The 27,239-nt window shown below is 53.0% G+C and overlaps 1 protein-coding gene and 1 long non-coding RNA gene across 2 annotated transcripts; both read left to right on the forward strand.

The window, feature by feature from the left end:
- The first annotated feature begins 620 nt into the window (after positions 1–620).
- Positions 621–17,712, forward strand: MYOCD (myocardin). Its single transcript, XM_071452705.1, has 11 exons — positions 621–651; positions 2,868–3,029; positions 7,059–7,234; positions 8,592–8,717; positions 9,091–9,093; positions 9,208–9,467; positions 9,808–9,961; positions 11,899–12,840; positions 15,366–15,479; positions 16,398–16,455; positions 17,029–17,712. Exons 1-11 carry the CDS (start codon positions 636–638, stop codon positions 17,589–17,591), a joined length of 2,574 nt encoding a protein of 857 aa, XP_071308806.1. The 5' UTR covers positions 621–635; the 3' UTR covers positions 17,592–17,712.
- A 5,711-nt stretch (positions 17,713–23,423) lies between these two features.
- LOC139602727 (uncharacterized) lies at positions 23,424–26,755 on the forward strand. The gene is made up of 2 exons (XR_011683407.1): positions 23,424–26,156; positions 26,520–26,755. It is a non-coding gene; the product is annotated as an uncharacterized lncRNA (long non-coding RNA).
- The last annotated feature ends 484 nt before the right edge of the window (positions 26,756–27,239 follow it).

Consider the following 27,239-nt stretch of genomic DNA (forward strand, 5'->3'; position numbering starts at 1 on the left):
CTCCAGGACCGTGTCCAGCACCAGCCCAGCTGCAGTGACTGCAAAGCAGATTTTCCCAGCCCCACATCACAGCTTGGGTGGGGAACCACAGAGCACAGGGGCTGCAAGGCTGCAGGAAGGTTAAGCCTCTGGCTGACCTGGGTTCAGAGCCTGAGTTCATTGCTTGTTCTGCCTGATGTCTCACCCCAGAGTGCTGGGCCTCCCACAGAAGCCACTGCTGCCAGGGCATTCTGAGCATCTCAGAGGTGACATGGTGGGCAGGGCCACCGCTCCCAGGGAATAGTGTCACCCTTCCTATGTTCTCAGGACACTTCAGGCATCAGAAGCTCAGTGGTGATGGCAAAGGGCACAGAGTGGGTGCAGTGAACACTCAGCAGCTTCGTGCACGTTGTTCCCTCTCTGAAGAACTTCTGCCCAAGAACAAGCCAGTATTTCAGGGATGAGAAATGTCATTTAGGAGCTCGCTCAACCCAGCTTGTAATAAATCCAAAAGAATCATGGGATGGCACAGGGGCAGGGGCTCTCAGTACTTTGGTGCTGCTCCAGGCAGGTAACTTTGCATTTGTGTTCTGCAGACTGAAGATTATCTCAAGCACAAGATCAGAAGCAGGCCTGAGCGCTCAGACCTGGTCAATATGCACATTCTGCAAGGTAAGAGCTTCTCCCACATGCTCCCTGTGTCTCCTGCCCTGGGACTTGTGTTCCTCCTGCCCTTCTTGTGTTCCTTCAGGAATCTCATTGCCATTACTTTGTTCCAGCTGCCCATGGGGGACAGACTCAAATGGGACATGTTGTATGAAATTGTGTCCAGAGCTGGTGTTAGGAAGCAGGACACACTTTTATTCCCTGACAGGCACAGTCCCAAGGCCACCCAGTCTTTCTCCCATCTCTGGCAGTGTAAGATGCTCTAAGGAACAGCTGTGAGAGAGAATTCTGTTACACACCGGTGCCAATATCTGATCATGAAGAGTAAACCAAGGGAATTTGTTGTCCAGGGCACTGAAATTCCTATAGCAGATCATTGTAGCCCCTTCCCAAGGCTGACCATATTTTGTGCTGCTGTAATTCTGGATATTCTGTGTGACAGCCCATGCAGTCAGTGACCCAGGCAGGGCAGTATGAAAAGCCCTGCTATCAGTCTGTGAGCCACAGCAGCTCTCTCCTCTCCTCTCCTCTCTCATCCTGCTGTTCCCTCTCAGGCAGAGGGCTGGCAGGGCTGGATCCCATCATAGACAGCAGAACACCACAGTGTCCCTCGTTATCTCCAGAGATAACAAGATCCTTAGAGACAGAGAGGATGTGCAGCCTCCCTCCCTCCTTGAGTCCTGTCACTTGCCTGGAAGCAGCAGATCACTCTCTGGCAGCTGTGAATGCTGCCCTCTGCTCTCAGCATGGATGCAATCTGTATTTCCTTTTCCCTCTGGCAGGCAGGAGGGCTGAGCCTGGGTCCTGTGCTGGATCAGTGTTGCTCCCTTGCTTTTCCCCGGGGTTTCCATCCCAAAAATAAGCTAGCACCATTGCTTGTTGAAGAAATGAAGGGTGTGATTCCCTTAGGTTAAATAATGGAGCTGGGGGGCTGTTCCCAGACATGGAGGCAGCTGCAGTCCCTGGGCATGGACAGGGACAGAGGGACAGAGACTGCAGAGAGCAGAGAGTGCCTGGCTGTGCACACAGCAAGGTGCATGTGCTGCCCCACAGCCCCTTCCCTGCAGCCTCTGCCCTCACCTCTGTCCATCCTGCTCTGCAGTTCAGAGCTCTGTCTTGGCATAGCCATTTTGTGGATTTGACTTACGAATCCATTTTGTTCACAACTGGAGCCAGAGGTGATTGGAACTGGCCAGGTGGCACAGTTTGCATCATCCAGGTGCTTTACAGGCCTCCCTTCTGTTACAGTTCACCTGGAGGAGCTCATTTGTGTTCACTGAATGGCCCTAGAGCAGCTCTCTTGACCTCCTGTAGGGAATTTCCATGGTGTCAAGCCCTGTAGCTCATGTTCCCTACAGTATCTGTTCCAGAGTGTCCAGGCTTTGAAGAAAGAACAACCTACATGCAGCTGCTCTTAGTTTAGACCCTCCAGGGTTTAGAAATGATCTGGTTTAGGATCCCACTCCCTCACTACTCATGCCTGATCCAAGAGAGGAGCCAGATAGCTTTGTTCAGGAAGTCTTTCTGTTTAAGTTGATATTCTTCTGTCACCCTTTAACAACTGGGGTTTTCTCAGCTGGCTTTAGTGGGGCTGCAGCCTCCAGATCTCCCTGCCTCTGATCTGCTCCTCCCCAGCTCATTTTTCCCTGAAGGCCTGGAGCACTGTAATTATGTCACCTCCAAAAGTCCACAGCCCAAGACTCAGCATTTTTAATTCCTGTAAGCCATTTCCTCCAGGCATCAAGCACTTCCAGTGGTTCTATTCTCCAGCTGTTTCCCATCTGCACTAGCCCAAAAGGGGCCAGTGTGCTCCTGGCAGGGAGGGGCTGGAGAGCCCTTTGGCCCTTGTTGGTGGCAGCTTGCTGATGAAGTTTCCATCACAGGTCACTCCTGGGCCTTGCAGAGGATGGTCCAGCTGTAGGCTGGGTTTGCAAGCCCAGGATGGTAGAGAGAGGCTCTTGTTTGGGAATGGAGAAGCTGGGCCTGAGGCTCAGAGATGTCCCAGATCAGCCCCACCCAGTGTGGCAGAGCAGATCCTGCTGTGCTGAGCCACGCTCAGGTAGCACAGCCCCAGGGGCTGTGCTGAAGGGCACCACATGGTCAGCTGGCTCCTGCTCTGTGCCAAAGCCCTCTGCTCATGAAAAACCTACTGCTAGGAAGGGAATCCTGAGTGCTGTGCCCATAGCAGCCCCTGGTGCTGATGCCTCTGTTTGGCCTTTCAGACTCAGCTGCAGAGGGGTCCATCCAGTCCACTCAAATGAAGCTGAAAAGAGCCCGGTTGGCGGATGACCTCAATGAGAAGATCGCGCTCAGGCCGGGTCCTTTGGAGCTGGTGGAGAAGAATATTATTCCTGTGGACTCAGCTGTGAAAGAGGCCATAAAAGGTACTGACAGTGACTGTGAGTGATGGGTGTGTGCATGGAGTGGGGCAGGGGCTGCAACAGTGACTGCAGGAAGGGACCAGCCTGGATGTAAGAGCTGCTTTTATTGCTTAAATTTAATTATTTTCAGAGTAACCATCCCAGTCCAGCACAGCCTGTGAGCACAGAGCTCTCATCTTAGAGCAGTGACACAAACATGCACCAGTTCTCAGCCACATTCCCCCAGAAAGAACCTCCTTTCTTACACCCCTTCCCTCCCCAAGGCTCTGAGCACAGAAGTGATGCTGTTGGACAGAGGACACTCCTCCCTTCAGCATGGGAGAGAACCTGAGTGCACAGGGGTTGGTGGTGAGACCAGCCCAGATTCTCCCACTCGTGCCCTGCCAAGCTCTCACATCCCAATAAATGGGGGTGGAGTGGCCCCAGTTCAGGAAGGCTGAGGGTTCTCTTTTATTTTTTACCACTGGTGCTGGTGGTATTCAGGACCCAGCAGAGCAGAGTGCTGCATCCCTGGGGTGTGGAGCATCCCTGGGGTGCTAAATTGCTGGAGAATATAAACAGGGCACACTCCTACCAGCCAGACCCAGCAATTCTCTTATTCCTAACCTTGGTTTTCTTCCATCACCTCCTCCCACCAGAGGAGGGAGGAAGAATCATCCACAATTACTTCCCCCATGCTGCTGCAGGGAAGCTGCTGTAGGAGCCAACACAGAGCAGAAAGGTGACTCAAATTTCACCAGGGCTCAGTGCCAGGACAGGGAGATCCAAAAGCAGAGAAAGGAGCAGGAAAGCCAGCAGGGTCCTGCAGTGACAGGGCAGCAACTCTTATTTTTGAAGTCTGGGGCTGTGTCCACATGTCCAAACTGGCACTCAGGTCTCCAATGAGGCACTGAGAGCTGCTCTGTTCTGTTGCTCTTGTTCTGTTGCTCACAGTTCCTCAATTAATGGGATCATTTCCATTGGCATAATCCCATTTGAAGTGTCTGTTCTGGAGCTCAGAACAGGCTGGGGACAATGGCAGGGTTTTGGGGAAGAAAGGGTTTTGGAGTGACAGGAGAGATGCCAAAAATGAGAGTTGAAACAGGAAGCACTTTGATTTTTATTTCATCTCAGAAACCATATTAAATGACATGAAATACTCCAGGCTCAGATACTGCTCTGTCCTGCCCCATAACTATTCCTGCTCTTGGTTTGGGGCTGTGAAATGCAGGCTGTGTATGTACAGCAGCTTCTCCAGCCTGGCCCTGGAGCTGCTCCATTCCCAGCGTGTTGCAGCTCTCCTATTTGAAGGTGAAATGTTCCAGGACTCTGCCTGAAGAGGAATTTTTAAGGAGAGTTCAAGTAAAATCTCCCCAGCCACTCAGTATAGGAGAGTACAGTGGAAAAAAAAAAAAAAGGTTCAAAAAATCTCCCCCTTTATAAACATTTGAGGCAGTGTGAGCATGACTTTATCCCCTGGAGCTGAGGTTTGGAGACTGGAGAAATGAGCTTGAGTCTTGAATACAGCATCTCTCCAGATGCCTTGTCAGGGGCTGGTGGTAAACAGAGATTTACGGGACCAAACTGTTAAAAAGTCTGGCTTAAAAATTATTTGTTCGGTTTTAAATTTCTCCCTTTCACAATGCTGTTCTATCACATTGCTGGGGAAAAACGTGTCCTTGTAAGCCAGTTCCATCCCATTTAGGGTCAAACATGCAGCTCATTAGGGTCCAGCATGAAGTTGCTTGGTACCATAGGGTGCCGTTGAGTAGAAGGTGGTGCAGAAACCATCCCTCAGGTCCCTGCAGAAGAAAGGCCCAAGTTGAAGGATTCTCAAGCTCCTTTTGGGAGTCAGAGGCACCTTGTGGTACTCACAGTTTGGGGCAAAGGGCTGAACACATAGCGGAGATGAGTACTGGCACTTCTGAACGTTAAGCCTTTTGTTTTTGCAATACCAGAAAGATGACAGGGTTTAAAATCATTTTACTTTAACCTTGGAATCTCAACTGTTTATACAGTGGAAAGTTCAGCTGACGTGTTCCTCTAATCACCTCCGGCAGGGTGAGCAGAAAGTGCCAGACCCCAACCGAAAGCCCAAACGTCCCAGTGACAGGAGGCCGCCAGTGCCCTGCATAGCTGAGCAGTGATACAAGGAACTTTTTTTACCAGGTCCTTGTCATCACTTTGTCCAATGCGCTCCAGAGGACAATACCCAGTGCATTAGAAACAGCCTGGAGCAAACACCATCCTGCCTGAGATTACAGCAGGGACACGGGACTGAGAAACAATACGCTCAGGCAGGGCTGGGTGAGAGCAGGGCAGATAAGGGAAGCATTCCCCATTGGCACAGCCCTGTGGTATCAAGCAGCAGGATGCAGCACATTCCTGTCATGCTGTGTCCTGAAGGTCCCTTGTGCTCCCAGCTTTGGCACCACTTCCCAACACACACTCCCCTGCCAGCGCAGCAGGAGCCCTGCAGCTCCACAAGTCCCCCTTGCTTGGAGTGATTTGTCCCAAGAGGGGATGTCCATGGTGGCCTGCAGCTCCCATGCAGCCCAGGTGGCCCAGGCAATGCTGCAGCTCCTCAGGGACCTTGTTTGGGTGCTGCCTCTGATGGAGAGTACACAGAGCCTCTTTCCAGGGACAGCAAGTTGAACACGGCTTATCTCATTTCCCCAGCCCATGTCTGGGCAGCAGCTCAGGCAGGGAGCAAGGGCTCTGTCCTGGCCCACCCTGGCACCAGCAGCCACAGGGAGTGCAGATAACCCTTATCTCTCAGATAGGGGCAGGGGTCAGAGCAGGAGGTGCGTGTCGTTGAGAAGGTGCACATTGCTTGAGCAGCAGCAGGGACAGGTGGAAGCTTGTCCCCAGGCCCTTCCTATTTCCCCATTTGTCACCTCACTATCAGCGTGCCAAGCTGCCTGACAAATGCCAGACATGAGCACGAGGAGATTACGAGTGTGGCCACGCTGCTCCTTCCTCTACCCCCACCTGCAGCTCTCCCGAGGCTCACATGAGACCTTTTTTTCTCAGCACTTTATTTGTCATCAAACCTCGGGGTCAAGAGCCCTTGCCCATCTGACTAGCAGATAACAGTGCAGGAGCTGTGCAGGCAGGGCAGCCTGGGGCTGTCGGGCAGGCAGCAGAAGTGGTTGGAACTGTGTCCTGTGGGTGAAACCTGTGCACAGAGACAGGATGTGGGAGTCTCTGTGCACCTGCAGCCACATCCACTTTTGTTGGCTCTTGTGCTGTGAGCAGATGGATCACATTCTGAGCTGATTTCAACCTCACTCCTTCTGCTGAGGACAGAGTCCCTGCATGGTGTGGGTGTTCAGCTGGGGTGCTCAGCTCAGGGAGGGTGAATGGTGCCCCTTCTCCCGTCCCAGCCCAGTGGAGGGGTGGGATGGCAGAGCCCCTCCTGCACCAGCCCCACCTGTCTGCACCAGCCCTGCTGTGCTGGTGGAATGGGCTCCTCCATCCCCTCCTCTCTCCTGTCCCAAGGAACAAGAGCCATGATCCTGGTTCCTTCAACCCCTCCTCTCTCCCTGTCCAAGGAACAAGGGCCATGGTCCTGGCTCCTCAGATCCCTCATCTCTCCCACAGGACACAGTCTATGGTCCCAGCTCCTCCATCCCCTCCTCTCTCCTGTCCCAAGGAACAAGGGCCATGATCCTGGCTCCTCCATCCCCTCCTCTCTCCTGTCCCAAGGAACAAGGGCCATGATCCTGGCTCCTCAGATCCCTCTTCTCTCCCACAGGACACACTCCATGGTCCCAACTCCTCCATCCCCTCCTCTCTCCCTGTCCAAGGAACAAGGGCCATGATCCTGGCTCCTCCATCCCCGCCTCTCTCCCTGTCCCGAGTGCCCTGTCCATGGCTCGGGTACCCCTGCTCTCCCCCAGCCGCGGGGCACCCCCGGAGGTGCCCGAGCCCCCCGTGTGCCCTCACGCAGGGCCGGGGAGGGTGCGGTGGGCGCGGCCCAGCTCCCCACAGGCTCACCCCGTGCCCCGTCGCTCCCCGCAGGCTCTGACCGTGGCCCCTCTGCCCCCGCAGGCTCCCAGGGCGGCTTTCCCCGGCAGAGCGACGCCTTCGCCTTCGAGGAGGACAGCAGCAACGACGGGCTGTCCCCGGAGCGGCCCCGCAGCCGCGGCTCCCCGGGCCCCGCCGAGCCGCCCCCCGGCTCCAAGGCCCCGGAGCCGCCCCCCGCCGGCCCTGCCGGGGCTCCTCAGGTAGGGAGAGCCCTCCTGGGGCCGGGGGACATGCGGGGGGACAGACCCGTGTGGCACAGGGGGTGGCACAGGGGATGGCACACACAGGGGATAGCACAGGAGAGCGACACGTGGGGTCCCGGGCCGGGGAGGTGATTCCTGCTCTGTGCTCAGCACTGATGAGGCTCCACCTTGAGTGCTGTGTCCAGTCCTGGATCCCTCAATTTGGGAAGGATGTGGGAATGCTGGAGCGTGTCCAGAAGAGGCAACGAGGATGGTGAGGGGTCTGGAACACAAGTCCTGTAGGAGCGGCTGAGGGAGCTGGGGTTGTTTAGCCCGAAGAAGAGGAGGTTCAGGGGAGACTCATCACTCCCTACAGCTCCCTGACAGGAGGGTGCAGCCAGGGGCGGTTGGGCTCTTCTCCCAGGGAACAGGGACAGGACAAGAGGACACAGCCTTCAGCTGCATCAGGGGAGCTTCAGACTGGACATTAGGAAGAAATTCTTCACTGAAAGAGTGGTTGGGCATTGGAATGGGCTGCCCAGGGAGGCGGTGGAGTCACCATCCCTGGAGGTGTTTAAGAGCCTGGATGTGGCACTCAATGCCATGATTTGGTTGACAAGGTGGTGTTAGGTCACAGGTTGGGATCGATGATGTCAAAGGTCTTTTCCAGCTGTGTTAATTCTGTGATTCTGTGACATTCTGTGACATTCTGTGTCGTTCTGTGTATCTGGCACCGTGGGGGGACCGCGCTGCGCGGGGCCGGCGCGCCCACTGCCGGCCGGCGGGGGCATTGCAGCCCCGGCGAGCGCCGGGCCAGGGTGGAGAGAGGGACTGGGGGGAACTGGGGGAAACTGGGGGGAACTGGGGAAACTGGGGGAATGGAGAGGCTGGGGAAACGGGGGGACTGGGAGGAAATTGAGGGAGTGTGTAGGCTGGGAGAACGGGGGACTGGGGGGTAATGGGGGAGCTGGAGTGGATTGAGGCAGACTGGAAGGGCTGGGATGGACGGGGAGGAAAGGGAGGAACTGGGGCAGACTGGGGTGGGGGAGGACCAAAAGGATTTTGGCAATCCACGGGTCAGCTGGGAAGAGTGGGCTGGTCTGGAGGATGCTGAGGGGCTGTGAGCAAGGATACAGGGCTCAGGTGAAATTGGGAGGGCTGGAAAACCAAGAAGGAGTGTGGAGGCAGAGGACTGGGAAAGGACTGGGATAGCCTGAGGGTGTGGCTGGGATAGACATGACGGGGCTGGGATGCACTGAGGCATCTGTGGGGATTTGGGACAACACGGGGTGAGAAAACGGGGCACCAGGAGCCCGAATCCAGGCTGGCCAGCCCTGGCTCCGGCCCCACAGCCCCTGTCACCTCTCCCTTGCAGGATCGTCCCCCCAGTGCCGATGGGCACGCTCCGGACGCTGCCCCGGGGCAGGGCAGCCAGTGCGACAGCCCCAAGCAGCCCGCGGGGCAGGAGAGCCCCACACTCCCGCTGCCCTCTGCCGTGAAGGTAACGCCGCTGCCTCCAGATGCCCAGGAGAGGAACCAGCCCGGGGCAAACAAGCCTGGAGTGCCCATGTGCTGTGCCACAAACGGGTGGGAGCTATGGCTTCTGGCCTTAAAGGCTTTGAATAATTCAGACAACCTTGTGTAGAAAACTAATTTAAATAATTGCGTGATGGTACAAGATACAATATTACGCCTTGCTAGAGGCAATTGCTTGAGTCCTGCACTGAAAACATCCCCTGGGGCTGGAGCAGGAGGAGATACCAGGCCACACTGGGGCACCTTCCAGCAGGGAGGGTCATTCTCCATCTCATGTGCTCTCCAGCCCAGCTGAGATGGGACACAGTGCCAAGGGAGTGCCCCACATCCAGGCTCAGCAGGTCTTGGAGCTGGGTGCCAGCAGGAGCTGCCTTTGTTCTGTCGCTGGTCCCTGGGGTCCCATGGGGATGACAGAAGCTCTTCTCACCCCTAATTCCTTTCCTTCCTTCCAACAGTCCAAATCATCCAGTGACAACAAGAACCGTCACAAAAAGCCCAAGGACACCAAGCCCAAAGTGAAGAAGCTCAAGTACCACCAGTACATCCCTCCAGACCAGAAAGCAGAAAAGTCCCCTCCACCCATGGATTCTGCCTATGCCAGACTGCTCCAGCAACAGCAGCTCTTCCTGCAGCTCCAGATCCTCAGCCAGCAGCAGCAGCAGCAGCAGCAGCAGCAGCACTTCAGCTACCCTGGGATGCACCAAGGACAGCTGAAGTGAGTGGCACTGTGCCAGCAGCAGGACTTGGTCCTGTTTCTCTCCAGGCTTTCCCCTCTGTATCCATTTGTGCCAGAGCAAGGGGATAGAGGCACACCACTGAAACAGAAAAGTTTGGGAGCAGCACAGACTCCTTGCAAAGCACTCTGGCTTTGCATACTGGTTGGGGCACCTGTGGTGGGACACCAGCCATCCCCTACAGGCCAGCCTGGTTTTCCTTAGCCATCCTGAAGTCTCACATAGGAGACAGCAGACCCAGGGGAGCAGAGGGATGGGATGCTGGGCACAAAGACCCTGGGGGAACAGACAAATTACCCCAAATCTCCTTTGTTATTTCAGGCAATCAAATGAGCAGATGGTCAAAAGCTCAAATCCTTCATCAACCTCTGGCAACAACACCCCTCTTTCTCCAGTGAAAACGACCTTTTCAGGCCAGTCTTGTGTCTCATCTATCAAGCCAGGCCCTCTGCCCTCCAACCTGGATGATCTCAAAGTGAGTGCAAACTTTGTCACTGCAGGAGCAGAATGTCACAGCCTGGGTGTGCAGTGCTGCCTCCGAGTGGGTCAGGGGAGTGCCACAGGCTGGGAGGGGCCTGTTAGGGATCAGCACACCTGACCCCCCTGCTCTGAGCCCCCCAGGAGAGCAGCACAGCACCCTGGGCAGGGCTTGGTCACTGGGGAGGCTCTGAACACCAGGGCTGGCTGCTCTGCAGGTGGTGAGGGGTGCACTGCTCCAGCCTGAGCATCAGCCAACCAAAGGTGCAGCCTGGGGAGGCTGCAGGTCAGGCTGAAGGATGATCTGAGCTGCTGCTCCTGCAGCTCCTGGCTCCATCCCTGTGTGGGTTTGACTCTGTGGGTGCTCTGACAGACCAGCCAGGGGCCAGTAGAGCAGCATGCCCCACTCAGTGACTCAGCTCCTCAGCCAGGCCAGCTCAGCTCTGCATAACCAGGTACCTCCTGCTCCATGCACTGTTTTGAACCCCTCTCATGTAGGCAAGAAAGGGTGTAGGGGGAGAATCCCTCATATCAGCTATTCTTTTATTCTTTGCCAATGGACCCTCAGTTACGGGGAAGGCCAAATCCTTCTAGGAGCAGAGACCTGGGGGCAGCCCTGAGGTGGAAACAGCTGAGTTTGCCCTAGCTCAGGTGACTGAATCATGTGCCTGAGCACAGAGCATGTGGCTCAGTCTCTGAGCTGTCAGATGGCTCCTGGTCTGGGCTAGAGCCCTCTGCTCATGGAGAAATCCACTGCTAGGAAGGGAATCCTGCCTGAGTTACTTCCCTGACTATTGGTTCATGCTGGTTCATGGAGAAGTCACAGTTCTCAGAGGAAGGAGGAAGGTTTTGCTGTTAGGAAAGGCTGGGCAGTGGTCAGGCCTGTGCATGATGACCGTGGTGACTGCAGGTGAGACAGGGAGCACCTGGGAGGTCAGAGGTTAAAGCTGGAAGCTGTGATCTGAGACTCCTTGTTAGAAGCACTGCATTTCTAAAGGGCTGATCTGCCACTGAGACTTCATGGGTTTTCTCTTCGAGCCAGGTCCTATGAGCTCTCAGAGGAACTCATCACACCTGAGATAGCTCAGCTACCCTGAATGGCATAAAATTAGCAGGATGGCTTCTGAGGTAGTTTTGGAAACAGGAAAAGTTTTAATAAAAGGCAAAATAACAAAGTTCTTACAGAGAAAAACCAAGCTAGGGGCTTGCTCCTGCTAAAGAGGAGTACGCCCCTAGCTTGGTTTTAGCAGGAGCAAGCCCCTAGCTTGGTTTTTTCTCAAGAACCAAGAGGTTCTTGCTCCTGCTAAAACACTGCACAAAAGCAATTATTTCATGTTTTTCTCTTCTTTTTCTAGTGAATTGCTTAGGCAGGACCTTTTGCCTCTGTCCAGTTGGTTAGCCCTAGGTTTGAGGTGAAATCCCAAAGCTCCTATGAGGTGTCTTTTTACCAAATTGAGGAGAGAAGCTTCTGGGCTTTTTCCCTTTTTAAGGAGCCAAAGGATAATTTCCTTTGGCTTTTTAAGGAGCCAAAGGATAATTTGGTCCCTCTGTGAACAAGGGGGGCACATCCCTACAGAGTCTAACCTCGAGCGATTTCCCTTCCAGGCGTCGGAGCTGAGGCAGCAGCTCCGGATCCGCGGCCTGCCCGTGTCAGGCACCAAGACTTTTTAAGGAGCCAAAGGATAATTTCCTTTGGCTTTTTAAGGAGCCAAAGGATAATTTGGTCCCTCTGTCAACAAGGGGGTTACATCCCTACAAAGACTGACCATGAGTGATTTCCCTTCCAGGTGTTGGAGCTGAGGCAGCAGCTCCGGATCCGCAGCCTGCCCGTGTCGGACACCAAGACTTTTTAAGGAGCCAAAGGATAATTTGGTCCCTCTGTGAACAAGGGGGCACATCCCTACAAAGACTGACCATGAGTGATTTCCCTTCCAGGTGTCGGAGCTGAGGCAGCAGCTCCGGATCCGCGGCCTGCCCGTGTCGGGCACCAAGACAGCGCTGATGGAGCGGCTGCGGCCCTTCCAGGAGTGCAGCAGCAGCACGGTGCCCAGCTTCAGTGAGATCACCACCGTCACCTTCCCCGTCACCCCAACAAGCACCCTGTCCAGCTACCAGTCCCAGTCCTCCACCAGCATGTTATCCAATGGTTTCTACCACTTTGGCAGCACCAGCTCCACCCCACCCATCTCACCCGCCTCCTCCGACCTCTCGGTGAGCGGCTCCCTGCCCGACACCTTCAACGATGGGCCCATGGCTTCTCCACAGTTTGGCCTCCAGCCATCACCAGTGCAGGGCAGCGCTGAGGAAAGCCTCATGAGCAGCATGAACGGAGGGAGCATCCAGCTGGAACTGGAAGGGATAGACACGGAGAAGGACAAGATGCTGGTGGAGAAGCAGAAGGTGATCAATGAACTGACGTGGAAGCTGCAGCAGGAGCAGAGGCAGGTGGAAGAGCTGAGGATGCAGCTCCAGAAGCGGAAGAGAAGCAACGGCCTTGAGGAGAAGCAGCAGCCCGCTCAGCATTTCTTTGGTGTCCCCATCAAGCAGGAAAACACCGTGTCCAGCTGTCCATTTGCATCCAAACAAATGGCCCTGAAAGGCCAGGCGGGCAGCTCGGATAAGCTGAGTAACTGTGGAGTGCCGCAGGTGCCCCACATTGTGAACAGCCACTGCTTGGAGCCCGCAGGGCAGAGCGCCGTCACCTCCTCGACATTCCTGAGCCCGCAGTGCTCCCCGCAGCACTCTCCCCTGGGGGCTGCCAAGAGCCCCCAGCACATCAGCCTGCCACCGTCCCCCAACAGCCACTACCTGCTGCCGCTGTCCCCCGAGGCCCGCAGCGGGTCCCCCCCGGGCGGCAGCTGCCTCCGCACGGCCCCGGTGAGTGCCAGCCCAGCCCGCACCCCTCCGCTCGCACCACACGGGAGAGGCCTTGCCGATACCTTCTGCAAGGGCAGAAAGTGTCCCACATGGGCAGTGGGATGGAGGCTGCAGGGTCCTGTGCAGGGTTTCTTCTGGGGAGCCCTGCCACCACAGCCAGTTGTCCTGGAGGGGTGACAGCACAGCTCTGGTGCCCCATGGAGCCCTGGGGAAGCCCTGGCACTGCTCCCCTCCTCCCCAGGGCACCCCAGCACTGCTCTCTCTGCCCCTGGGTGAGCACTGGCAAAGCTGCCCGTGTCCTGGGAGAGTCCTGGCAGATCATCCTCTGCCCTTCGGAGCCCTGGCACAGCTCCCTCTGCCCTGGGGAGCTCTGGCACAGTTCCCTCTGCCCCTGGAGGAGTCCTGGCAAGCTCCCACTTCCCTGGGGGAGTACTGGCACAGCTTCTTCTACCCTAAAAGAGCCCAAACCCAGCTGCCTCTCCCCTCAGGAGAGGGGAGTCCTGGCACAGCTTCCTCTGCCCTTGGGGGAGTCCTGGCACAGCCGTGCCCCTTGGAGGCCTGGCACAGCTCTATACACAGCAGGGAGGCACCAGCGTGGATCCCTCAGCTCCTGGGAGAGCCCTGGCACAGTTCCTACACCCCTGGGAGACCCCACTGCAGGGCTGCAGGGCTTCCCAGGAGCTTGCCAAGCCATTGTGGCTCCCAGCAGCATGTGAGGGATTTTCACCACTGAGCTGGAGGAGAGCAGCTCCCCTGGGGAAGCCTTTTCTCAGGGAGCTGGAACAGGGCTGGCAGTTGAGGTCTGCAGTCAGAGAGAGCTTGTGCCTCCCCACCAGGCCAGCACAGAGCTGTCCTCAGCAGCCACCACTGCTCACTCAGCCCCCTGGACAGGTACAAATACCTGGGGAGGGGGAAACGCTGCTAGCACAAACAGCACAAGGCTCTGATCACAACCCCAGTGCTGTCCCAGGGCTGCCCAGGCAGCAGCAGCACCTGTGCCATGCAGTGCCAGGTGTGCTCCCAGGGGTGTGGCAGGGCAGGCTGGGTGTGTGGGACAGCCCAGGCACAGTGGCCCTGAGCAGGCACTGGGGTGCAGCCCTGCACAGTGGCACAAAGTGGGGCTCAGGAGCATGGCAAGGTAGGTGCCATGGGCAGCTGTGAGGTGGGAAAGGGCAGCAGCTCAGGGTGACGAGGGGCACAGACAGAGCTGCCAGTGGAATGGGCAGGGAGGGCACTGGGGCTGTGCAGGGGTGGGGAGGGTGATGGCAGCACTGGTTTGGGTGAGTGGGGGCAGAGCAGGGGATTCAGGGGGTGAGCCTGGCACTGGGCACTGCAGCAGAGCTCTGGGGGCACTGGGACACAGGGCTGATATCCCAGAGAGGCAGCAGGGCTGCTCTGGACAGATGGACAGTGGTCAGTGAGGCTCAGGAGGGAGCAGTGACACCACAGGGGCACCTCCAGCTGCTCCCTCACTGCCCAAGGGCACGGGGATGGTCCCATTGTGTCCTGCAGCTCATCCCAACTCTACCACCACCCATCCTGGATATCCCTCTGCTGCCTGCAAGGGACTCCTGGGGGTGAGGGTCCTTCTGGAGCAAGAGCTCTTCCTTTGTGCCCAGCACTGCAGTGCTGTTTCCCATGAGCCAGGGGCAGTGTTCCTTCCAGCTCCCCTCCACAGAAAGGTGGCCAGGATGTGCATGGCCAGGCAGAGTGACCCCACTGCTGCCCTGCATCCAACCCCCCTGGAGGGACAATCCCCTGGGGCTGGTGTTTGTGGGACAAGGCCATGGCCAGGCAGCAGGGAAGGACACACAAGGGCCTGGAGGTGATGGGGACAGCAGCTGACAGGCACTGTGCTTCAAGTGCCATCCATCCTGAAGGGGAGCCTGGCAAAAAGGTGGCAAAGACATGCAGGCAGAGATTTCCCTCTTCTGAGTGACCTTCCCTGGCCTGAGCTCTGTGAGATGCCCCCAGTCAGGAGGTGATGGGGAGGGGCTGGGGAGGTGCCTCATGTGGGATTCACATTCTCTGAACCTGGGAGAAGCAGAGAAAAGAATGATCAAAACAATTCTTCTCTCATTTGCTGCACCTGTGTTGTTCACAAGGGGAATGCATTGTGGAAGATTTGCTTACCTGGAGGGAATTGGTAATTGGATTCTGCTGAGAGTGTTTTGATCATTCTGTTCTCTGCTCCTCTCAGGCTCAGAGAATGTGAATCCCACACCTCATCACTGGCCAAGCACAGCTGACCACCAGCAGCATCTCTGACTTCCCTTTGTCCTGCATGTCCCCAGGACACCAGGCTGTCCTGTGCCACCATGGCTGGCAGTGACAAGGGGCCAGCCTGGCCCTGCTCTCAGAGCTAGCTCAGGGAGCTGGTTTACCTGCCTCTATCCTGCTCAAAGCCAGGCATTTTCAGTTGGTTTGACCCACAAAATTGTCATTTTCCCTCACCAACCTCAGCAGGATGAGAGCCAGGGCTCCTGCCATGCACTGACTCCATTTCCCTGTATCTCCCCATGCAGATGGCTGTGCAGTCAGGCCAAAAGTTTTCTATTTCATCCCCAAGTTTTTGTAAGTCAAGCCCAGCCCTGTCAGAGGTAAAGCAGCCTCCACCCTATGAGGATGCAGTGAAGCAGGTAACTGCATGGTTTTTGTTTTCTCCAGGCCTAGGGCTGCCCCTGCTGTCTGTTTGCAGTCAGTGGGACTCAGGTGCAGCAGTCCCAGCCCCTTCTGGTCTCTGGGCAGGAGCTGTTTCCATGAGGAATGGGCTTTCCTGAAGGGTTAGTGCTGGCTAGCTGCCACAGAGGAGGACACCCTGCTGGGCTGGATGGTGTCCCCTGTGCACCCAGGGGTCCTGGCACCCCCCAGCTCCCCTGGCCTGTCAGTGCACTCTCTTTGGGTGCTCAGTGCTGTGTCAGAGACAGACCCTTGGGCATTCCCAGGTCACCAGGAAAGCTCATCCTGCTCATCCATCTGCCCCCCGAGCCATACCCTGGAGTGCTGTTCCTGCAGGGAGGACTGGCCATCACCCAGGAACACCCAGGAACACCCAGGAACACCTTCCTTCCCATCAGTCTGGGAGCAGCCTCAGTGCTGGGACTGCTGGTGCCTTTGGGAAAGTGGAGTGATGCTGTTGGCAGGGTGAAAATGGGTTTGTGGCAGCGTGCAGGAGATTTGCAGGTTCTGGTCAGGGAGAGGAGGGAGACTGGGCAGTGCAGGCCACAGGTAGGGCAGGCAGGCACTGCCAGTGTGAGATGCTGGGGCCAAAATGTTGTGTCCCGAGGGCCCTGGGACAGGGCAGGCTGTGGTGGCCACAGAGCAGAGGGTTGGCAGCAGGGAAGGTGCTCTGCTCCCTGGATCATTGTGCCACGTCCCTGCAGTGCCCTGAGTGCTGCTGCCAGCCCCGTGGTGGTGTGGCCTCTCTTCTGTGTGGGAGGAAGCCATTTGTGGGGTCTAGAGCCATCCTGTCTGGGGTCTAGAGCATCTACCTGGCTTGTGGCTGGAGGGACTCTCCTCCTAATGGCCTCTCCTCTCCTCTTTGTCGTTTGCTGCAGCAGATGACACGAAGTCAGCAGATGGATGAGCTCCTGGATGTGCTGATTGAGAGTGGAGGTATGCTCTGCTTCCCTCTTCCCCTCTGGGGCTTCCCCTCCAGCCAGCATCAGTCTGTGGGGCTCAGTGCACCCCAGCAGAGCTGCCTGAGTCGAGTACAGCTTTGCCCTCCCTGTGCCAGCAGCCACTGAGATTGGACCCAAAAGCACATTGGCCCCCCTGGACCCTGCTCCTGCGTGTGCCAACCCCATGGGGTGGTCTGGGCTCGGCTGTCACCTGTGCAGAGAGAAGGGACAGCAGGACAGGAGCTCTGTGCACAGCACTGCCAGCCCCCAGTGCCCCCTCATCCCCAGGGCTGCCAGTGCCATCTCCCATACAGAGCACTGCTGCTGCCCTCCCCTGTGCAAGGTGCTGCCTGTGCCCTTCCCCAGCCCCTTGGGGACAGCTGCCAGTGCTTGTGCCCTAGGGACTGTGTCCAAACCCGGGGGATAAGGTCAGAAAGCGGGAATGTGTGAGGGAGGGTGGGCAAGCAGTGCCAGTGGGATCGAGCAGGTCTCCAGAGGGATGCCCAGGAGGTCAGCTGTGGTGGTGGGCCCTGCCAGGGCACCTCAAATGCCTCTCCTTTGTTGACAGAAATCCCAGCCAATGCCAAGGAGGATCGTTCCTGCCTGCAGAAGGTGCCTCAGATCATGGTGTCGGCGGAGAGCTCGGGTGGCCCTGTCCCCAAGGGCTCTGCCCCCTTCGAGCCGGTGCCCCCGGCCCCGCTGCCCTTCGAGCACTGCCCGGGCAGCAGCGACGCCCACCTGGAGGTGCTGCTCAACAGCCCCCTGGGCAGGGTCAGCGAGATGGCCCTGCTGAAGCTGGGGGCAGAGGAGCCCCCCTTCGAGGGCATGATCGAGGGCTTCCCTGGCAAGGCTGCCGACGAACTGCTCAACTCCCAGGAGATTTTACAGACTCCCCTGTCGCCCATGGACACCCAGCTGTCCCCTTCCCCTGCCGAAGGCTCTGCTTTACAAATGAGCTTCACTGAGTCTCCGTGGGAAACTATGGAGTGGCTGGACCTGACCCCCCCCAGCTCAGCCAGCGGCTTCAGCTCGCTCACCCCCGCGGGCCCCAGCATCTTCAACATCGACTTCCTGGATGTGGCTGACCTCAACCTGAACACCAGCATGGACCTGCACCTGCAGCAGTGGTGAGGGGACGTGCTGGGGCAGGGGGCTGTGAGCCTGCAGCAGGCAGCACAGCGCTCCTGTCGTGCCACAGAATGTGCAGGGCCAACGTGTGCCTCATCCAGGGGAAACTGGAGTCATTTTCCCAGCATATAGGACTTGTTTGGATTTCCAGTCACTGAAAATTGACAGCACAACTCTGGTACTTTGGTTTTCCTCCATTGACACAACCCCACAGAGGACACCACCAGTGCCTGAAACAACACTTCCTTTGATTGACAAGAACTTCCATTTTCTTTCTTTAATCTTTCCCCCCTCCCAGTTTTAGCAGTCACTCTTGTGAGAACTGGAGCAGCTCATGACAAGACTGTGTGGTGAGGTGACCTCACCTGGGTGGCAACAGGAAATCATGGAGAGGGAAACCCACTGTTGCCTTGCCTCCTCTCCTCTCCTCTCCTCTCCTCTCCTCTCCTCTCCTCTCCTCTCCTCTCCTCTCCTCTCCTCTCCTCCAGACAGACCTGTTGGGCTCACCTTGGCCGTTCCCATGCCAGGTGAGGAGCAGGAGCTGTGCCCAGCCAGGTGCCAGCACCCTTTGTGCACAGCCGGGCTCTCTCCTCCCTCCTGCCCAAAGCTGCACTGCCCCATCCCGCAGAGCTCTGCTCCAGGTGGATGAGAGATGGAGATCACTGAGCTCACGGTGGCACCTTGGCATGTCCTGAGGGGCTGAGAGCCCAGGAGCTGTCCTGGCTGCATTCTGAACTGGCTCAGGCTGCAGAGGAGCAGAGAGCTCTGGGCGTTGGAGCAGATGTTGAGGATGCAGGCGCAGGAATGGGGGATGTGGCAGCCCAGCCGTGTCCCCGTGCACACAAAGAGATGAGCGATGTGTTTTGGCCAAGGTAGGAGCAAGTGGTGTGAAAGGACCAGCCAGGCTTTGGAGGGGCTGTTCCGTGCACAGCCAGGTCAGGGTGATCTCCAGCCCTTGCATGACCCGGGAGCAGGGGGAGCCGGGCAGGGACGCTCGGTGGCATCTGTGGGGCAGAGCCGAGCGAGCCCTCGCGTGGCCGAGGCTCTGTGTGAGCGCCTGCCCCTGCCATCCTCCCCTCCGTCCCTCCTCCATCCCTAGCAGTGTTCCCCTCCTCCCCGAGGCTACCCAGCGTCACTGCCCCCTCAGCCCAGAGCAAGGCTACCGGAGAACAGCTGTGAATCACCGAGCCGGGAGGAGCCCGTTCTCCCAGCCCGCAGGGAAGGAAGCTCTCCCGCAGTGATGCTCCCGTTTGGAATCACCAGCATTTCTCCTAGGAGTCTCTGTGCAATATTCTTCCTCAGGCTCTAGCGAGAAGGAGCCTTTGCTTCACTTCTTGGCTTCCACCAAAGAACTTGCTGCAGACTTTGCGACGGACAGCGGCCGTTCGTCTCAACTCTGGTTTTGCCAAAGTAAATATTGTTGCTGACAAAGATTGTTAAACTATTTACAGACTGAGTGTATTTAATATTTGTGTTACTGGAAGGACAGCACACGGAGATGAAGCTGCTGGGAGGAGCTCCAGCCTGGCCATGGCTCCCCCAGGGATGCTGGAGCTGTGGGAGGCAGCTCTGCAGCCCGGGCAGTGTCCCCAGGCCCTGGCCTTGTTGCATGCTGTATAAAGCACGTGGCAGTAGCTTTCAAGTCACTATTTAAAGCACCATTTTTCTATTGTACAAATGTCACAGGGCACTGCTAGCATAGACAATCACAGGTTGCATTTTTTTTAAAAGAATTTCTTTTTCTAAGTGAGAGATTTTTTTGAAGCCAGTCCGTGGAGAATATTCAGAGCACTTGAAGCAGAGTAGTGTTAGCTGCTCCACTGTGGCCTTGTACAGAGTTTTCCAGGTAACTTTCTCCTCTCAGCAATTGTATTTCCTTATTTAAAGGGATGCTGTCAGCTTCAAACCTGTAAGCAAGCACATTTCCTTACCTATGTTACCAGCAACACCTTCATTATTAAAACCCTTGTCTTGCCACTCTGTCTTTGCTGTTTGACTTCATCACTGGGACAACCACAGCCATCCCAGCTGCCACCCCCTGGTACCAACTCCATGCCCTGGGACAACCTTCAAGGCCAGATGAATTTCATTCATGGCAGCATTTTCTCCTGGAAGATTTCTGAACACACCAGCCAGAGCCTCCTGTCTTTTTCTTCTGTTGGCTCTGGCTTTGCTCTTTGTGTTCCTGCAGCCCCCACTCCTTGTGTCCCCCTAAAGGCAGAGCTGACCCCTGCCCAGGCCCCTTGGTGTTTTTGTCAGCACTGGGCTGGTGGCTTCAGGGTGCTGGGTACAGAGCTCTGCCACAGCCAAACCTCCCCCTGCCCACAGGCACAGCAGGCTGGGACCCTGGGGAACCTTGGATCCTTCTCCACAGCAGCCCTGAGTGTCTGTTTCCACATTTGTCACACCTTCCCTTGGATTAGAGAAGGTTCCCAGGTATTTACCCACCTGTGTGCAAGGAGGGACTGCCCAGGTGGGCTAAAGGTGAAATGGTCCTGAGACATGGCTCAAGTGCACCTGAAAAGATGTAGGTGAGCAAATAAGCAGTTCCTATGAACATCTTTAATGTCTAACCACAGCCTGCATCCAGGTGTGCTGTGATGAACAGCCTGGGCTGAGCCAGGTCCTGGTCACTCAGAGCATGAGCAGACAAGCCTCAGCCTAGGATTATTTCAGGAATGACCATGGAGTGGAGCACTCCCCTGCCCTGCTGGGGAGAGCCTGCCCGTGCTGCTGTGAAAGGCAAGAGGCAGAGAGCAGAGGGAATGGTGCAGCTCTGAAGGGCAGCAGGGATGCCTGCCAGGTGCCAAGGTTTGGAGCAGAGCACCTGGGGAGGCTGAGTCCAGACCAGGCTGCAGCTGCTGGCAGAGAAAGGGATCTGAGGGTCTCCTGAGTCTCCTCCCAGGCTCCAAAGGACACCAGCCCCAGATTTTCTGCTCCATGGAGAACTCAGCCCAGCTCTGCCTGGCCCCTGGTCCTGCAGCCGACCTGGAGCAGCCTCCTGGGGAAGCAGAGGGTGTGCCAGTGGGATGGGACCCCTCCCCTCCACTGCCCTGAGTCAGCCCTCACTCAGTTTTCCATGTGTGGGTGATCTTCCCACACAGTCTGTCCCAAGGAATTCGGGGGTCTGGGATTTTCTCCTCTCTCAACATCGAGCTGAAGGATCCCAGTGACGCCCCGCTCCCCCTCAGTCTTCCTGCCTGAAAAAGCAGAGGTAATACAAAACAACCAAACAAACAATAAATTAACATTTTTCATGCCTTTAGCAAGTTTTTTAAAAAGTGAGCTGCCTGTCTCAGTTCACCATGCAGTGCTTCCCCCACCACACACACTGAGACATCCTCAGCATCTCCCCACCAGCTCCCAGGTCATGGTTCAGGCAGTTTCCCTCCACATGGAACCCCACAGGCACCACAGGATTTACCACACACAGTCCTGCATACCAGAAAATCTTCTCAGTGTCCATATCTGCCTTCCCACACACCCCAAAAACCTGCAGCCTTCTCAAGGGGGAAGGGAAGGGAAGGGAAGGGAAGGGAAGGGAAGGGAAGGGAAGGGAAGGGAAGGGAAGGGAAGGGAAGGGAAGGGAAGCCTAGGCTGCAGGAGGTGTCTGAACCAGGCTGAGCAAGGATCCAGACAGCTTTTCACTGGTTTGGGACAGAAACATCCCAGTTTTGTATTCCCTCCAGGAGTGAAACCATGGCAATGCCTGATTGTTTGTGCTGCTCTGAACTCTAGGATGGATTTACAATAAAACACCTCCAAGCCCGTTTCCTTCCTCTCATCAGCACCTGCCAAATGCAGTCCTTTATCTCTCCTTGTTATGCTTGCTCTCTGTGCTCTGTCCAGAAGTGTCACTGATAAAATCCCTCTTTTCATCTCCTTGTTTTCCTGGGCGAAGCCAGATTTGTGTGTGTGTGTGCTTGGAGCCTTCCGGGTGTCGTTTTTCGTGCTTTTATGTCACAAATTTGTAACGTTAGTGCTGTTAAGGGAGCAGAAGCAGCGGCAGGGACATCTGGCTGCAGTTCCTCGGGCACCCAGCCCGGGATGCGCTGCTGAAGCGCAGCTCACACAGACACCTCATGGCCAGCCCCAGCACTGCACCCGAACGCGTTCCTCGGGGCTTTAACCAGCTGCTTTGGTGGGAGCTCTGCTTGTCCTTCACAGCAGAGCCCATGAAATTCCCCCCTATGCAGTGTGACCCCCCCCTGCTCCCCCAAAACCAGGCTGGGGCAAAGAGCTCTTAGCCCCAAGCCATGAAACACCCCCAGTGCTGAATCCCATGTTTGCCCTTGGCTTGTCTGGCACTGCTTCACAGCTGCAGAAACTTATCCGGGGGGAAAAGAACAGTTAGGAAGTGTCAGACCAGCGTTTCAGGCCGACGTAGCGTGGGCAGAAACCTGCCTGAGCAAACAGGAGCAGGGGGAGCACTGTGGCCTTTGCTGCTCTGTGTTTTCCCTGAGCTCTGACCCCTCTGCACCGGCTCAGCCAGAGCCACTTTCAGTTCTGCTGAGTGGTTTTGTGTTGTAATTCCTCCCTGGATTCTTTGCTTTCTGCAGCTTTTAAGCCTCCTTTTCTCAGTTTTTCCCTTTTGGCCCACAGCTGTGCTCAGCAAGCCCTTTTCCCCAACCTGACGCCCCGGGTGTGCTGGTCCTGCATCCACAGCAGCTGCCTCACATGTGCCCTCAGCACACCCTTCCTGAGCCTGCTTCCCTTCCTGCAGCTCAGCCACAGCTCCCAGCCACCCGGCCTGGCCTCAGAGCCTTTGTTCGAATCAGGTTTCCAGTTAATCAGGCTTTGAGCCTTTCAAAAGCTCCAAGGCTCTGGCTCCGTGGTGTTTTTGGTTTGCTCTTGTTTAAGAGCTGCTGGTTTGGCCCTCAGACACATCCAGTTCTGAGACAGCTGCGGGCGCCCCCTTGTGGCAAAGAGCTCAACCAGCGCCCAGAAAGCCAGGACCAGCCCCACGGCAGCCAAATCTCCGAGGGAGATACAATTAAAGTGCTTTACAACACCTTTTATGACAGTCGCGCTTTACGACCCCTTTTACGACAGTTACGCTTTACGGCAGTTTTGCGACAGTCGCGCTTTACGGCAGTTTTGCAACAGTCGCGCTTTACGACCCCTTTTACGACACTCGCGCTTTACGACCCCTTTTACGACACTCGCGCTTTACGGCAGTTTTGCGACAGTCGCGCTTTACGACCCCTTTTACGACAGTCGCGCTTTACGGCAGTTTTGCGACAGTCGCGCTTTACGACCCCTTTTACGACAGTCGCGCTTTACGGCCCCTTTTACGACAGTCGCGCTTTACGGCCCCTTTTACGACAGTCGCGCTTTACGACCCCTTTTACGACAGTCGCGCTTTACGGCAGTTTTGCGACAGTCGCGCTTTACGACCCCTTTTACGACAGTCGCGCTTTACGGCAGTTTTGCGACAGTCGCGCTTTACGACCCCTTTTACGACAGTCGCGCTTTACGGCAGTTTTGCGACAGTCGCGTTCTACGACCCCTTTTACGACAGTCGCGCTTTACGGCAGCTTTTACGACAGTCGCGCTTTACGGCAGTTTTGCGACAGTCGCGCTTTACGGCAGCTTTTACGACAGTCGCGCTTTACGGCAGCTTTTACGACAGTCGCGCTTTACGGCAGTTTTGCGACAGTCGCGCTTTACGACCCCTTTTACGACAGTCGCGCTTTACGGCAGTTTTGCGACAGTCGCGCTTTACGGCAGCTTTTACGACAGTCGCGCTTTACGGCAGTTTGCGACAGTCGCGCTTTACGGCAGTTTTGCGACAGTCGCGCTTTACGGCAGTTTTGCGACAGTCGCGCTTTACGGCAGCTTTTACGACAGTCGCGCTTTACGACCCCTTTTACGACAGTCGCGCTTTACGGCACCTTTTACGACAGTCGCGCTTTACGGCAGTTTTGCGACAGTCGCGCTTTACGGCACTACCTTTTATGGAACTTTTTACAGCACTTTACGGTTTTTATTTTGTTTTTAATTCATTTTTAATTTTAATTTTTCTATTTTTTAAGCTTTTCATTTTATTAATTTTATTTTTTACTTAATTTTTTTTTTATTTTTTCTATTTTTAAAGCTTTTTATTTTATTAATTTTACTTTTTACTTAATTTTTATTTTTAATTTTTTTATTTTTTTTTTAATTTTATTTTTTATTTAATTTTTTAATTTTTCTATTTTTTAACCTTTTCATTTTATTTCATTAATTTTATTTTTACTGAATTTTTATTTTTAATTTTCTTATTTTAAAGCTTTATTTTATTTTTTTATTTAATTTTTTAAATTTTTCTATTTTTAAGCTTTTTTTATTTTATTAATTTTATTTTTTACTTAATTTTTTTTAATTTTCCTATTTTTAAAGCTTTTTTTTTAATTTTCCTATTTTTAAAGCTTTTTTTTTTAATTTTTAAGGTTTTTAGTTTTTTTTAATTTTATTTTTTACCGAATTTTTATTTTTATGTTAGCTATTTTTAAAGCTTTTTATTTTATTTTCTTAATTATATTTTTTACTTAATTTTGATTTTTAATTTTTCTATTTTTAAAGCTTTTCATTTCATTTTATTAGTTTTATTTTTTATTTAATTTTCATTTTTAATTTTTCTATTTTTTAAGCTTTTCATTTTTTTAATTTTTTTATTTAATTTTTATTTTTAATTTTTTTAAAGCTTTTTGAAAAATTTTTTATTTTATTTTTTATTTAATTTTTTAAATTTTTCTCTTTTTTAAGCTTTTCATTTTATTTTATTAATTTTATTTTTACTTAATTTTTTTTAATTTTTCTATTTTAAAGCTTTATTTTATTTTTTAATTTTATTTTTTATTTAATTTTTTAATTTTCCTATTTTTTAAGCTTTTCATTTTATTTTATTAATTTCATTTTTACTTAATTTTTATTTTTAATTTTTCTATTTTAAAGCTTTCGTGTATTGTTTAATTTTATTTTTTATTTAATTTTTTATATTTTTCTATTTTTTAAGCATTTTATTTTATTAATTTTATTTTTTACTTAATTTTGATTTTTAATTTTTCTATTTTTAAAGCTTTTCATTTCATTTTATTAGTTTTATTTTTTATTTAATTTTCATTTTTAATTTTTCTATTTTTTAAGCTTTTCATTTTTTAAATTTTTTTTATTTAATTTTAATATTTAATTTTTTTAAAGCTTTTTTGAAAAATTTTTATTTTATTTTTTATTTAATTTTTTAAATTTTTTAAATTTTTTAAGCTTTTTATTTTATTTTATTAATTTTATTTTTACTTAATTTTTTTAAATTTTTCTATTTTAAAGCTTTCGTGTATTTTTTAATTTTATTTTTTATTTAATTTTTTATATTTTTCTATTTTTTAAGCTTTTTATTTTATTTTATTAATTTTATTTTTACTTAATTTTTATTTTTAATTTTTCTATTTTAAAGCTTTCGTGTATTTTTTAATTTTATTTTTTATTTAATTTTTTATATTTTTCTATTTTTTAAGCTTTTTCTTTTATTTTATTAATTTTATTTTTTACTTAATTTTTATTTTTATTTTTTCTATTTTATAGCTTTATTTTATTTTTTATTTTTTACTTAATTTTTATTTTTAATTTTCCTATTTTTCAAGATTTATTTCATTTTTTTAATTTTATTTTTTTTAATTTTTTTAATTTTTCTATTTTTTAAGGTTTTTATTTTATCTTTTTAATTTTATTTTTTACCTAAGTTTTATTTTTAATTTTTCTATTTTTAAGGCTTCTGGGCCCCTCAGTTTAGGAGGGATGTTGAGATGCTTGAGCGTGTCCAAAGGAGAGCAACGAGGCTGCTGAGGGGCTTGGAACACAAGCCATATGAAGAACGACTGAGGGAGCTGGGGTTGTTCAGCCTGGAGAAAAGGAGACTCAGAGGTGACCTCATCACTCTCTTCAGTGTCCTGAAGGGTGACTGTGGTGAGCTGGGGTCGGTCTCTTTCTCCAGGCAACAACAGACAGAACAAGAGGACACAGTCTCGAGCTGTGCCAAGGGAGATACAGGCTGGAATTAAGGAGGAAGTTTTTCACAGAAAGAGTGGTCAAATACTGGAATCATCTACCCAGGGAGGTGGTGGAGTCACCATCCCTTGATGTGTTTAAAAAAAGACTGGATGTGGCACTTGGTGCCATGATCTAGTTGAGGTGTTAGAACATGGGTTGGACTCGATGATCTTGAAGATCTCTTCCAACCTAGAAATCCTGTGATTCTGTGAAATAAGAGTGGAAAAGCCTCGGGCTGTTTCTGGGTGGTTTTTGGGGATTGTAGCAGTGCTGGCAGCACAAGGGCTGCTGCAGGCCCCAAGGAGCTGATCCCAGTGTTGTGCTCCCTGGATGTGTCTGCAAGGGAGCTCTGGCACTGCTGGGGGCTGCAGGGCTCAGCCGCAGTGGGCTCAGTGCAGGGGGATCCTGCAGGAAGCAGGAGCTGGTGAGCTCCTGCCGCTGTCCCCAGGCCTGGTGGCACAGCAGCAGCATCACCTGGGGTTCAGGCTGCCAGGGAAGGGGCCCGAGCTCCTGGGGGCTCCAAGGAGAGGGGTCAGGTGTGTCTGCTGGACTCCTCCAGCCCTGCTGGGACCCCTCCTGTGCCCTGGCTCTGCTCCCAGCTCTGCTGGCTGCTGGCCACCTTCTGCTCCATTGCTGGGGATGGCTTAGCCTGGGCCCAGGCCTGAGCACTGAGGTCCCCAAAGGGTTTTCTCTCTGCCTTTGCCTCCCCAGGCAGGTCTGAGATGAGTTCTCTGCAGTGGGGCTGGAATTTGGCAGGGGGTTGTTCTTGTTCAGGGCTTTGAACCAGCGCCTTGTCCTGTCAAACGCTGCTCATTGGCATCCCTGGCCAATTCCGTGCCATGGATCCATGCCAGGACACAAATCCCTCTGGGTTCAGCTGGCCCTCCAGCAGCCTTGGAGAAGAGAATTCCATCCCATCCAGAAAACCAAGCCCAAACTCCAGGGACTCCCAATCCTGGTGAAGGTTCTGACCTCTGATGCTTTCTGGAAATGAGAGAGTTCCAGGGCTCTTTGGGGTAGTTTCTGTACATTTGTGTAGCCTCAGCAAATCTGTGTAAAGTCTGTGCTGATCTGTAAAATACTGTGCAGAGAACTTTTAAAGTAATTGTAAAATATTAAAAGTTGATTTATTTCCAGTACAGGAGCAGTATTTGGGTCAAGGAATTCCTGGGTGGGTGGGAGGCACAGGAGGAGGCTCCAAAACTCCCCAGAGGAGCTGACCTGGGAGCAGGAAAAGGCTGAGAGTCATTGGCAGAGACAATTCCAGGACCCACCACAGCACCAGGATTTTTCTTTCAGGTGCTCCCAAATGTCCTGCTCAGGTGGGTGACCTGGGATTAACCTGCAGGTAGAACCTGCACAGTCTTTATCAGTTAAATGGTGTTTTCCACCCTCACAGGACAGCCTGAGGTGCTGCCCAGATTTGAACACTCCATGGTTTATTATTACCATCTTTTTATCCCCTTAGTATGATTTTTTTCAAGACAAAAAAAAAACAAAGGAAGAAAAAAAAAAGACAGAGAGAGAGAGAAGTATTGGAGATGACTCCCCATCACCATTCACCTGCTCGGGATGCTGCTCCCTCCCTCGGGAGCTCTGCAAGCAGGGAGATGCTCAGGGTCT

Source organism: Agelaius tricolor, unplaced genomic scaffold (genome assembly GCF_023055355.1).
Source record: "Agelaius tricolor isolate 1412-34295 unplaced genomic scaffold, bAgeTri1.0.p SCAF_35, whole genome shotgun sequence".
Classification (NCBI taxonomy): domain Eukaryota; kingdom Metazoa; phylum Chordata; class Aves; order Passeriformes; family Icteridae; genus Agelaius; species Agelaius tricolor.

Excerpts from the sequence above, each read along its gene's own strand:
- MYOCD (XM_071452705.1), top strand. Across the intron at positions 9,962-11,898 it reads CCAACCTGGATGATCTCAAA|GTGTCGGAGCTGAGGCAGCA; the intron begins GTGAGTGCAAAC and ends TTTCCCTTCCAG. Across the intron at positions 12,841-15,365 it reads GCTGCCTCCGCACGGCCCCG|ATGGCTGTGCAGTCAGGCCA; the intron begins GTGAGTGCCAGC and ends CTCCCCATGCAG.